The 13,553-nt window shown below is 40.9% G+C and overlaps 1 protein-coding gene across 3 annotated transcripts in view; it reads left to right on the top strand.

The window, feature by feature from the left end:
• The window catches only part of FGF14 (fibroblast growth factor 14), a 525,484-nt gene that overhangs the window by 324,183 nt on the left and 187,748 nt on the right, over positions 1-13,553 (top strand). Inside the window, exon 1 of one of the 3 annotated variants that reach the window (XM_061626599.1) lies at positions 5,021-5,216. The exons of the other annotated variants lie outside the window; for them this stretch is intronic. Coding sequence (XP_061482583.1) covers positions 5,021-5,216 — 196 coding nt within the window. Of the gene's footprint in view, positions 1-5,020; positions 5,217-13,553 lie in introns of those variants that run through there. 3 annotated transcript variants of the gene reach the window in all.

Below are 13,553 nucleotides of genomic sequence, written 5' to 3'. Positions count from 1 at the left end.
TGACACAGCCTAGCTACTGGATGGATAAAAAAGGATTAATGAGATATTTGAAAAATTAGTTCAAGTCACTTCCAGATCCTCTTTCATACGTACATTTTTCCTAGCGGTAGCTATGTATTCTGATTCTTCTGGTGAGATGTTTTTAGCCACTAGGGTGACTTCTGTATTGTCAAATCATAATGAAGGAAATGGCTCTTTAATGCTAATATTAATAAATCAAATCATTCCAGGATTAGAACATAACTATTTATTTTAGAGATTCGCCTAGAAATGAACTGGTGGAAGGAGAGATAATATTGAGATTCAAAAAGACACACACACCTGCAAAAAATAAGGTGAATGTTTTCATACAGAGTATGACACTTGTCCTAAATCTAAAACCATACCTAGTTAGTTGGTGGCCTTGAGGCAACCAATGTGTCCATGTCCTGAAAATCTGCCTGCTATCAAAATCCTTTTTCTTGCTTGAAGGGCTAATATCACAGATTTAAGACAGTAGATGGCTCTCTTGAGTTTCCCTTGAAGCACCTAATGCTGTAAACTATCTTGCATTTTTAAATTATAAGTAGAAAGAGTTTGCTTTTGTTCCCCAGGAAAAAAAATCACACCACCTTCCACACAATTCCACTATTTTATTTCCATTCCTTTCTATCCCATAATCTTCTTTCCTCCCCTCTCCTCCTCCTGCTTTCTGTGCACCTTCAGTCATAGACTGAGAATGACAATGTTTAGGTAATATAATATTTATGATTTAGAATAAGTGAATAGAATATATAGCCTCTTGGATTAGGTTTTTGATTTTATTTACAGTGTTTTGTGCAAATAAAAAATACCAGTTAAACATAGTGGCTTCTTTTTAAATCATTTTTAACAAATCCTTGAGGTTTCCTCTTATTTTCTGACATAAGTGGCAAATATCTATAATGAGGGAATACCGCACTAGTAGAGAATTATTTGTATGTGTAAATACATATATACTTTGATTTTCTAATGTTTAAAAACTGTTTTTAAAAGGTTTAATCCCTCCCCCCAATAGCAAACAAAGTGTGCATTCAGAAATCATTATCATGCCTCATATGATGTTTTAGAGGCAAAATGGTTGGGTATGATTCCACCAGAATTACAGTGCAATCCTATAATGTCCACTAAGAAGTAAGTTTCACTGAATTCAAAGGGACTTATTAAGTGTATAGGATTCCACCCGTATAATTCTCTCTCAGTAAAATCAATGGAGTTAAATATGTGCTTACTTTTGAGTGCAACATATTTAGTATTACTGTTATTTGTATTAATGTATATAAAGCTTTCTGAGGACCAACTATATTCCAATAGTTATCTCACTGTTATTATCACTCTTCTGTGAATTAAATGGTTACTGTTCACATTTTTACAAATGAAGAACTTGCTGTGATTTTCAAAGATACTCAGGGAGTCATTGCTTGAGTGTGTTTTAGATATGGGCATCTTTGGTATAAGGCTAACTATGGTTGTATCTTATTCCCCCCCCCCATTTGAATGTTTAGACTAAATTCATCTTCTGTTTTCTAACCCACATTATCAGGACCCTTGCCTTGTAGCGTTCTTCATTTTATTTTGCAAATAGAGCTATTCTTCCAGTCCTTTGTTTTGCACTGACTAAGGTCCTGATAAAAGTGAGCATGCTTTGTAAAGAAGAACAAAGCAAAATACATATTAAACAAATGCAGCTAAATGCCAGTAAATTGTACTGGGCAAATTTTTGTAGGAGGAATTTCTTGTACTGGGATGCAATATAAATGCTTGTATTTAATTTATTTATAACCACTTCAAAACCCAACAGCCCAAAATGTATATTCTCCACATAACTGAAAATTTGCTTCTCAGTGTTGGTCTAATGTAAAAAACAAAAACTGAACCCGAAGAACAGAATTAAAACAAAAACATTTCTATTCAGTGTGAATAGAATACTTTGTGAATGGCTGCCCTGGGCTCCTTCTGGGAGGAAAGGTGGGGTATAAATCAAATAATAAATAAATAATGGAATTTAGGAGGATACTGGCTGTTGTCTTTAGAGATGCAAAAGAATCAACTAAACAGTGGCGTACTTTGATATTAATATTTGGAAGATTTTATTTTAGAGGATGTGCCTGAACTTAAAAACCAATGTAAGCACTATTTTTGCAACTAAATTTCAAAAGTTCAACTAAAGTTGAAAAAGACCCCCTTAAAGGAGAAATATGAGTAAAGTTGTAAGTAGTCCTCTTGTTCATCCAGTCCTTCAATTATCAAATTATTTGGATGAAACCATGTAATTGGAGGTAAGAAACTATAGATCTGGGAATATCTTAATGAGCATTTTCATACATGGGTTTTGTCTAAATTAAATTTCATATAAATAAAGAATGAGGTTCAAAGGTTATTGACATGTCACATGTGAATGTTGTTATAGTTAGCACATAATTGAAAATCTATTTTGTTCGGTATAACTACCTAAGTTAGCAACTGATTTAACTAATGACATTTATAGGTTTGTCAGCAGAAGAATTTTGATGTCTAAAACCCTCACAAGCCATATGGGTAGCATACTGTGTGGAAGACTGGAAAAGCTTGGGATCAGTCCAAATAGGAAGTCCAAATGATGGGACTGCTTCCCATATCTATGGCTGTGTGCTAAGGTGCCAAAGAAGGAGAGTGCATTGCACAAGCTCAGTGACAAATTAATATCAGTTTTTGTCCTGTATGAGCCACCATCTGCAGCAGACATGTAGAGTTTGACTAGCATGTGCACTTAACATAATTACATGCTTGAGCACTTAGAAGACAAATTGATCACAGAAACTTGGAACTCTTCTTCACAAAAATAAAAAACAAAAAAACAAAATAGGAATGGCAGCCAAATCCCAGTTTTACAGAATTCTCGGTGAAGCTAAATTTTACCTCATTTAGAACCCACAACAGAGTTCAGTAAATCTAATGGTGCCCACCCCTGCAGCTGAATTTAGGGATGTGTGCAAGTCCAACAGTCCTTGCTTGGGCTATAAAAGCCACAGACTCCATCCTGTTATTTTTGAAATTTTGTCTCTTCTTGAGAGGCTGTGTGCCACGTTGCGTCTTAAACTGCAAGTGTGTACGTTTTACTTTGTTCTAGCAGTTCAAAGATTCATTCACACTTTTCAGATGATCATTTTTACAACACACTTCTCCCCACCTCACCCAGCTCCGACCCCCCTCCTGCCCATTTTTCTTTCCTATGAATGACCCTGTTGGGTCTGGAATCCTTGTATGCTCTTCCCTATTTTTCCTGCTCCAAATAGAAACAGACGCCCCTGGAAAGATCACAAGCCAAGGTTGCATTTGTGGTCACCAAACTGTGTCCGAGAAGCCACAGAAAGCACTTATGATCTGGAACAGAAAGTGCCTCCCTCCGTGCCTCTCTCCTTTCCCTGCCCGGCTCCTCCTCTTTCCTCTCCCCTGGCCGGGAATTCATATTCACCTAAAGCAGCAGCGTGTCCAATTTCGAATGAAGACAAGAGTACAGAGAGAGCAGGGCGACGCTGCTGCTGAGATGGAGGGACTGTGTTTGGGAGGGAGGCTTTTACCTGCCTCGGACATAAGGCTAGCTAGTAGACACGGCACAGGGCCCGCTTGTGACCCTCACCACCACCACTTCGCCTCCAGCCCTCTAAGCAGCATGTCGTTGGGCGTCGGGCGTCCCCGTTATTCCAGAAGAGTAACCTCATCAGTCTGCTATAGTGAAAACAACAAATAGTGTCCAAACTGTCATGACAACAAAGAGACCAGTGTGGCGCGTTAAAAGCGAACAAGTAGGGAAGAACCTCTGTTCACGCCCAACACATGCGTCTTTGACGTGCCCTTTGTGGCTGTGGTGATTTCTCCGGCGTTATTCGCTTTTCCCGGGCCGGAAGGTTAACCTGGGCTCCGGGATGGCAGATTACTCTGGCGTCGAGGCTGCTGGGCTGGGGCAGGCAAGAGTGTGGAGGAACTGTGGGAAGCACAGAAAGGCAAGGGATGGGCGGCGGCGGCGGCAGACATGTAGGTTTCGTAGATCAGACAGCCAGCCAGGGAGCCCGACTGCACTTTCACCCACAGCTGAGACTTCCTGGAACGAGGGAGAAACGTACATATAGACACAGATTACAACTTCTCCGTGTCTTTCACACATTGATACGCGCGTACACACACAGTCTCACACTTATACAGAATTCCTTTCAAGCCTATAACCTCTTTTCCCTCACACGCACAGGAACAACCTCACGCGCTCTCTCCCCTACATTGCGCTCTCTCCCTCCTTCCCTCAGTCTTTCTCTCCCACACACAAGGCACACGCGCGCGCGCCACGCGCACGGCAATCACAAAAGCCCCACTGGAAGCCGAGGGGCGGCCGCGCGTGGCTCTCTTGGCAACAGGCAATTTCCTACAGTAAATTGCAGCGAGCCTTTTCAGCCCACCTCTCTTTTCTTCGCCTCCTTCCCTTACATTAGCATTATTGTTGCTACTGGGTTTTTGTGTTGTCAGAATTTTTCTTTCTCGTCCTCTCCTTCACCCCCACCCCAAGGACAAATCACTTCCCTCAGTTGTCTTGGGAAGGGAGAGGAAGGGTGTGTGTGTGGCGGGGTGGCGGCTAGGGTGGGACTGAAGCGCCGTGATTAAGGCTCTCTCGCTCAGGAGCCGAAGCGTGCGCTCTCCAGATGCTGTTTTCCGAGGCACTCAGCGGCAGCCCCGAGGAGGAGGACGCGGCGGGAGCCGGAGCGGTGGCGGCGACAAGGGCAGCCATGGGCAAGCGGGCATGAGTCGGGCGCTGAGGAAACGCTAAAGAAACTGCAGACACCGTGGGTGCTGCTTGTTGCTGCTCCCGCTCGGCCCGAAGCTAGGTGGCTCCATGTGGTAACCGGCGGACTTTTCTTTACATTCTGCCCTTGGCCTTTCGGCGATGGGTTCCCACCTAGGCTGAGCAGAGCCCAGCGTCCGTCTCCTCTGCGCTTGGTCAGGGGGCGCGCGCGAAGCGCACGACGGAGAGGCCATGGCTGCGGCCATCGCCAGCGGCTTGATCCGACAGAAGCGCCAAGCGCGCGATTTGCAGCACTGGGACCGGCCGTCGGCCAGCAGGAGGCGCAACAGCCCCAGCAAGAACCGCGGGCTTTGCAACGGCAACCTGGTGGATATCTTTTCCAAGGTCCGCATCTTTGGCCTCAAGAAGAGGAGGTTGCGGCGCCAAGGTGTGTGTGTGTGTATGTGTATGTGTGTCTATCTGTGTATGCGCCTGCGTGTGCCTTTGAGGGAATGACCTGTGGATGTCAAACTTGGCGGGGCCATACCAAGCCGGTAAACGGCACAAAAAGGAAAAAGCTACCGCTTCTTGGCGATTTCTAGACCGCTTGCTGTGAGAGACATATCTGATTCATATATTATTATTATTATGCCCGTTTACAAGAGGGAAACTCTGGGTTAATTAATCTGAAGAAATTGCTTCCCTCTAGTTCTCTTCGTCACTAATGTGAATGAGAACCCATGTTTTTAATACATTAATAGACACTGGGGGTGAGCAAAACTGGACGGTTAAAGGGTGTTGGGGTAACTAAGCCCCACTAAATTATCTTGACTAGACAAGCTCAGTGTGCAAAATTTCACAAGTCTGTGGGGTAAATAATGATGTCCACTTTACAGAAGAGTGATGTGCCCAGGGCAACCCATTGAACTGGTTGCAATAACAGGCATTTAAACAACTTGATCCACAACCAGATCATGGCATTTAGTTAAGGTAATGGGACAAGGACAGACATATAACTATTTAAATATTTGTGTCACACTCGCACTCAGGGATGTCAAAGAGTGGTAAAAGGATGGATTCCTGCCCCACTCTTCTAGTTCATGCTCATGGCTGAAATGGTAATTCTGTTCTAGGCTAGTGATTTTCAGTAAAGAACTGGCAAGATAATTAGTTCATGTCGATTAATGCAGGTACAAGGAATGATATTGTATATGTGGCATCACTTATGTCACTTTATTTTCATTCATACCAAAGTGTCTAAATTAGTGTTTATCTAATTGAACTAGATGGATTTGTGAACAGTCTGTAAGTATGGCAAAGTATGTCACGCTTCAGAATCTGCTAACTAGATTCTAACTTGTGTCCCATCCCATTTTCTGAAGCTAAGGATAATAAACCTGGGAGTCCAATACAGTTTTAGGTCCCTTTCATACCCTCTCCCTGGAGCAAAGTGTTGTATGTACTAACCATTGAGGGCAGCCCTAGAAGAAGAATATGATGCAACAGTAAATCTGCAAAACCTTTATCATCTCCTTTGTCTTGCACTATTTCTTTGTCCTTTAAATTTTATAGATAATTATTGTTTATGAATACAAAGAAACCCCAGTTTGAAGCAGCTCTTAGAGACAATTCACTTTTGCAATGATCACTCATTGTTCAAATCTGAAACACAATGTTAGCGAAGAGAAATGTATGAAGTATTTAAAATTGTAATCTGTGAAGGGTATCAAGTAAAGAAAATAATTATTTCCAGTGTCAATAATTTAAATCTACTGAAGGTACCATTGCAAGAAAACAAGTCCAGGGAATTGTCATCACAGGCAAAAATTGAGACAAATCTGTGAACTGGTATGGTTTAATAGACATGCATATTTCCTGTGAATAAATGGTACAAAAATACTGTGTTTTGAGAAAGGCAATAACTGTAGTATGCAGTGTGTTCTGCATTTTATAATTCAATTCATGGTTTCAGAATTAGAAAATCAATAATATAAGATGCAAAGTAGGCATTTTGAGGCACTGTGACTTTAAGAATCCACAGCTGCTGAAGTGGAGAATCCTCTGAGTGTAGAATGTGGGGGAGCCCCAATTCTCACTACACCCTGTTCTTGCAAACTCTGTAGCTGGCTCACTCCAGCCATGTTGAGTTTTAATAACTATATTCCTGAAATACTCTACTATCCTTTGGAACACCCTCAACACTTGCCTGAACACTACCTCTTCAGCCTCAACGCTAATTTTGCTGAATTTCTTTCCCTTTTTGTGGGTTCCGTACTTTTCCTTCATTTTGTATCTTCAGACCACTTTTAACTTCTTTTGTCATTAGGGGTATGACCCTTCCCAAGGGAAGGCAGTTCAAGTAATATTAATTTGAGAAGTCTTTATTGTATTTGGACAAGCTAATACACCAGATGTACCATGTATTTGTGCATTTTCAGTTCTGTTTTTTCTGTCTTTCTGTATGCATAGTGCAGTGCACTCTTGAACGGGGTGGGTGGGGTGGGGGAGCTGTTTCACTCCTGCTTCAGATGAATTTGATCAAAGCACAAGCAGACCATAAAATCAGTGGGATGGGAAATCCGCTCTATCTGTTGGCTCAGATAATTTCCTACTCTGATACTACTCTGAATTTTTAGAAGCACAGATACTATAACAAAGCTGGCATCATCCCTGTCTTAACTAAAACTAGGAACTCATTAAAAAAAAACACCAAAAACAACAGCAGCAACAAAAAACACCCTTCCCCTCTTAGGTTTAATTTTCACCTGTACTTGTGTGTGTAAAGCAAGGTCTTTCCTATCACAAAGTGTATCATAGGACAACACTAAAATGCTTTTCTTGGCTTAGAAAGCCATGTATTGCTTTCTAGGATGTAACTTATTCTTAATAAGGAGTTTCACAAGTGGAAATGTAAACTGAAAGAAAATATTACCAATCAAATTTAAGAATGTAATTTTACACTCTGTTGAATTAATACTGAAAGGGTGAATTGGCTTTTTTAAAATAAAGCAATAGCATAGCTAAATGAATTAATTGACAACAGTAACTAATACTACTGATACTCCTGCTACTGATACTGATGCCACAATCTTATATTTTTTAAGTGCAGATAATACAGTCATGTTAATAGCTGCTAAACGCCGTGTCTGCCCAAGAGCAGCCTCAGCAAAGCAACGTTAATTTTATCCTGTTTGTTTAGCGTTACACACAGTGAAGCCACTTTATGACCTTAGCAACTTAAGCATGTTTGACATCCACACATTTTTATTTCAGTGATTATCCAATGAGCAAGGAATTGTATTTAATAATACATTATATTTAAAATTAGTGATCTGTGTGAGACATAATTAAATCATAAGAGTTAGTTGAACAACAATAGTTTTAAATAAGTGTCAGCTAAAGATTAAGAAGACGGAAATCTAAGGAGTGGAAACAAGAATTCAGGTTAATACTCAATTAGGAAACGTTCCTTCAGTCATATGTTAACGTTTCACTGTATGGAAACAATGTGCACATGCAACCCATATTAGTATACTATAATTTATAAATTTTATGTTCACTCACCCGATTTTAATTTCTTGTACCCTGTGTTTCAGATATAAACTGTTTGTAGAACACATTTATAGAATACATTTGCAGATTTTCTTGTTTCTTCTGCTAGAAGATTTATTATTTGTTATTCTTTGTTTGCTTTAAGGAAAGTGAAAAATACCTCTAGCAGTAGACCAGATTCTTTATTTATTACTGGTTATAAACCAAATTGTTGTCATTTAAAACTCACTGATTCCCCAAACCTTTTATGTTTTTTTTTAGAAGTGTAGGGTGGGGTTTCATAAAATGTACAACTATTGTAGAATTTTGTCTTTGGACATGCAATGTATGCATTTATATGCATATTTGTAGTTATACTTTTCAGATTAATTGTTCATATTTAAATTTGGATTATAATAAATGCTTGTCATTTGTGTGATTTTTTTTGCTATGGTTTCTTATGATGTGCTAGGTTGGTAAATAATTATTATGAACTAGTTTTTATGTTGGTAGCCTCTGGGATTTTTTTTCCCTTTCAGAATCAGGATTTGTTTCTAGAAAAGTTCTGAATGAAGGGGGGAAACCAAATGCAATGAGAATCAGTAATAGGTTTTGTACCTGGTGTTAAAAGGTCTTGATTACACATATTGAGCTGTTTTCATATTGTATCTAGGGATGTTCCTAAAACCTGCTTTGATGGTATTAGGTGAAATGCTTGACTGTTCAAATGATATGGGCAATGCAACTGGTTGATAGTAAGTAGACTATTTATGAATGATTTGTACTGGATCTTTTATCAAATGCAGGCAAGTTCATGAGAATTACAGTTATTATTTATGCATAAAACTTTATCTCTAAGAAGCTCTGCTTCAACCTTTTGTGTGTTTAAAGATACTTACTCTGCAATTGTAAACACATGCACTTTGTAAGTTACACACCTGTTGATACCAGCTGAATTGACTTCCAGTTAGGGTTGGGGGAGAAATTTGATTCAAGGCGAATCAAACATACCTTAAATGCAAACATACCTAATTCACACTTTACGAAACAGCTTCAAACCAAAACAGAGCTAAACTTCTAAAATCCACACTTCTCAAAATTTGACGATCTAGTTCTCCAGCCATGTAATGCATATATAAGCAAAAATAACACCAAAATACATAACAGTAGGAAAAATTGATTTGCAGATGTGTACGTTTGGTAAAATTACATACAAAAATGTGTTTATTAGGAGAAATTTGCTATTTGATTTTCACGAGAACTTTTTTAAATGCAAACTGATTTGGAATTGTGGAGAACTGAAAATTGGAAAAATGAGAAACTGAGGCTGTGAGCACACTAATCACCTACAGCAAAGCATTTCCATTGGCCACACCTAGAGGGGGAATGGGTTGATCTGCCGATCAGTTGCAAAATCTGTTTGAAGCTGAATTTAAAAACAACAGCATTCAAACTGATCCCACGAGGTTTGACAGTAAAAAGGGGCAGGGTTTGACTAGCGTTTTGTGCCCCCATTTTCAGAAGAGAGAAGTGGAGACGCACTGGAACCAGCAGAACAGTGAATGTGTTTCTACCCCAAGACAAACCAAAATTGACAGATTTGCCTATCCCTGCGTCCAATTAAACATGCTTATGACTGGGGCAAGTTTACATTCCCATATTTTTGTTGGTTAATTTATATGTAGGAATTTGTACATTTCTCTTTCAAAATTGCATTGTAATTTAATACATAAAAATAGTAAATTCAATCACATGATTTTTTATAGAATAACAAGTAGTGGGCTGAACAATCCAGAGCTGTGCTGTTGGTACACTGGTGAGACAGCCACAGAATCTTATACATACTCAGACCAGGAGGGAAAATACAAAATGCACATCATGCCACCCACACATGAAGGCAGCAATTGAACCCAACAATGAAGGGATGTATCCTCAGCACACACCCTGTATAAGCATGCACAAAACATGCAAGATTACACCTGAGTGTTCTCACTCCATCAGCCCATTGGCTCAGCTAGCAAAACCCCAGTCCTGGCAGTTTCCGGGCATCCCTATAGGCAGGAGTTCAAATTCATCTATGCCACTCACAACCACTGTTGTAGGAACACAGTACACAAAGAGGAGGAAAGAGAACATAATTCGGCACTCACATAGGTCCTGGGGAGCTGGTCTACAAGGAGCACACATAGTCCTCTTGGGTCAAGAGTTCAAGACCACCCCAGGAGAGGAATTGCTCTTCTGCCAAACAACCAGGGCGGTCACAGACAAACACTGGTGGTGGCAGCAGCAGCTTTGAGAGGCTCACGTATAGGCCAAGGTGTTAGGAAGCTGCAGATGGGAGTTCAAGCCTCACCTTTTGCATCCCTAATTTTTTAAAAGAAAAAAACGTAACAGTGGAAAAAGAGAGGGAGTTCCCCTCTCTGCACTACAAGCTCCCTAAGAGAATTTCTCTAACTACTCAGCCACAGCAACACACACAGATAAGACTCATGAAGCAATTCTCTTGCTCTCCCGCCCCCCCCCCGAAGACCATCAGAGATGCCAGTAGTACGATGACTTCCTTGGTTTGGTGAAATGGCTCATTCTTGATATGTTGGAAGTCCTAGGTTTGTAGTCAAAGGTACATACCCCATTAGGAAAGGGGGAGGAGCTCCCCATATCCAGGCACACCTGAGCCAATCAGCAAAAGTGCTGCATGGTCCAATAGCTTGTTTCCTGCACAGGAAACCAGCCATTTTAGCCCACACCTCCCCTTGGCAACCCATGTAGTGCTTACCTGATCTCCTCAGGCTGATTTGCTGCTGTACACCAGGATGGAGAAGTGTGTGTGAGGCATTGGTGAGGTCAGACCAGTGAAAATACACCAGCAGTGCACTATCTCATTGCCACCTTGCAAAGGCTTCTGCGCCTTGGACAGTGGCAGCCTTGGACAGACAATGAGGTAGCAAGTTCAGCAACCCTTTTGGCACCAGCTCCCTGTTGGGAACAACATCACCTACTGTGAAGCTGTATAACTGCCCTGAACCTTTTGAAGGGACAGGAGCCTGCCTGGAGCAAGTAGGATAACAACCCCACAGAGGAATGTAGATGGGAGCATCCTGGTTAGTGCTGCTGGCCACAAGGTGGGACTCCCTTCTGAACAGTTCTGAAAGGACTGTGAGATTGATCCTGTACCTGTGGGAGAGCAAGGGCAGACACAGAGATGGAGCTCAGCAAACAACAGCCAGCAACTGGAGCACATAGTCCTTGAACCTGCATATACAATAAGCATTTGTGAGGAGATGAGAGAGAGCCAACAGAGAGCTTACCTGCTTGTAGTGGCTCACCTGTGTGTGTGTGGGATACCATATTGCATTGTTAGAGCAATACAATTAAAACCAGACATACATAGGCAAGGAAGACAGTTGGAGCAGCTCCCATTACAACATGTGTTTCTCTTGTTTATCTGTGGGGGGAATTCTCTCCTGGCACCCCCAGGGGTGGAGTGTAATTGTTGTTGGTTGGTTGTGCCTGGAGTCTTGAAGCAGGGTTCTGGGAAGAGGAGTGTTCATAGAATCATAGAATAGTAGAGTTGGAAGGGGCCTATGCCATCAAATCCACCCCCCTGCTCAATGCAGGAATCCAAATCAAAGCACTCCCAACAGATGGCTGTCCAGCTGCCTCTTGAATGCCTCCAGTGTCGGAGAGCCAGTGTTAATCATGTGCACAAATTTCTGTATGTGCTTCGGACATAAATGTTTTGCAGAGTACCCCCTTTTATGCAAAGTGTCCTTTCCCCATAGTTTTCACTCACTAGGGTTCGCCATTGTGAACGCAACATGTGTGCAACAATGAAGCCACAGAGATATAGCCCCATACCTCGCAACTTATCATCTGGAGTATGGTTTCCCTCTGGGGGGTATATATATATTGGGAATGTTGTAACTGAGTGTTGAGTTACGTGATATTCTATGCTCTGTCATGGTGACTTGGGTAGGACAGGTGATAGGGCAAGGTATTACATCCCCCCCCTCCTGTTAACTTCATTGGGATGAAAATTCCTTACATCAGGTCTGAGGCTGATGTAAAGTTTTGCCATTGACAGAGGTGTGGAAAAGAGTTGAAGGGGTATAGGATTTGATGCAAGTGTGCTCCTCACCCATCCCACCCATGTCTCCGCCCTGTTTTGGCCTCTCTGTTGGTGTGTCTGTTATGCTAATGATGTATCTTGAGATACAATGGCATAGTTGGGCTTCCACCATATCTTTGAGCCCCTCAGGCAGTATTGGATTGTGCCCTAATTCTATTACTATATTAAACAAGTTAGCACATTGACCCAAGAAGGTTTTGATAGCTTTTTTATGTTCTTTTCTCAAACTGAGCAAGCGATAATTGGTTTGTTCCTTCAGCAATATTGTTAGGAATACTGAAAAGAAAACTGTTTGTGAAAGAAAATTAAGAAAATGGGGTTGGATGTTCGTAATGTAGTTTTGGGGGACAGGAGGAGGACATAACAAATCTGATTTATATGAGGTCGGTAGTAAAAATGTGATATAGGAATCACTGAATGCACTCCTGGTGGAATTTATGTTTTGAGGAAAATACTTTGACACTCATCCAGAGATCCACATGTGCAGTCATCGGTTTCATGCGTTCTGCTACATGTGAGGAAAAGATGGCTGGTACTCAGAGCTGATCATGTACTAAAGTGAGAGGCTACCAGGAATCAGAACCCTTTCCCCAAAAAAACTGTTTGGTACAATAAGAATATATAGCATCAATATATATTTTTTTCCAATGTGCAAATAACACAATATAACATGCATGCTCTTTATGGATTTTTTTTTAAATGACCCACTTGCCCAAACATCCTTATGTGAGTCATTAGTGCCCTAAAACAAGGGAAACAAGTGATTTTTGTAAATTTTTCCTGCCTAGTCTCCTGGAGGCAGTTCTTACTCACAACCAGCAAGTAGGCAAGTGCTTATTTACAAGCCTGTAATTATCTATGCAAATTGTACATCTACCTTTTCATGTCAGTTTGTCTTTGATGCTAAGTTAGTGCACTTCATTATATGCAAGTCCCTATTTTGTATTCATGTATAATTTGATGCAAAGTGGGCTTACTATAAAAATGCCTTGTAATGAAGCATGTGTTCTTCAATAATTGCTTTCTGTAGTGTATACTATATATTTCATCCATTGCAATTTTATTTTCCTAGTATCCTGCTGTTTGCAGTGAAATTTTATTTTGCCAGAAATCTTTCACATGTTA

Source organism: Rhineura floridana, chromosome 5, assembly GCF_030035675.1.
Source record: "Rhineura floridana isolate rRhiFlo1 chromosome 5, rRhiFlo1.hap2, whole genome shotgun sequence".
NCBI classification, from domain to species: domain Eukaryota; kingdom Metazoa; phylum Chordata; class Lepidosauria; order Squamata; family Rhineuridae; genus Rhineura; species Rhineura floridana.
This window is presented reverse-complemented; position numbering and strand designations above follow the sequence as displayed.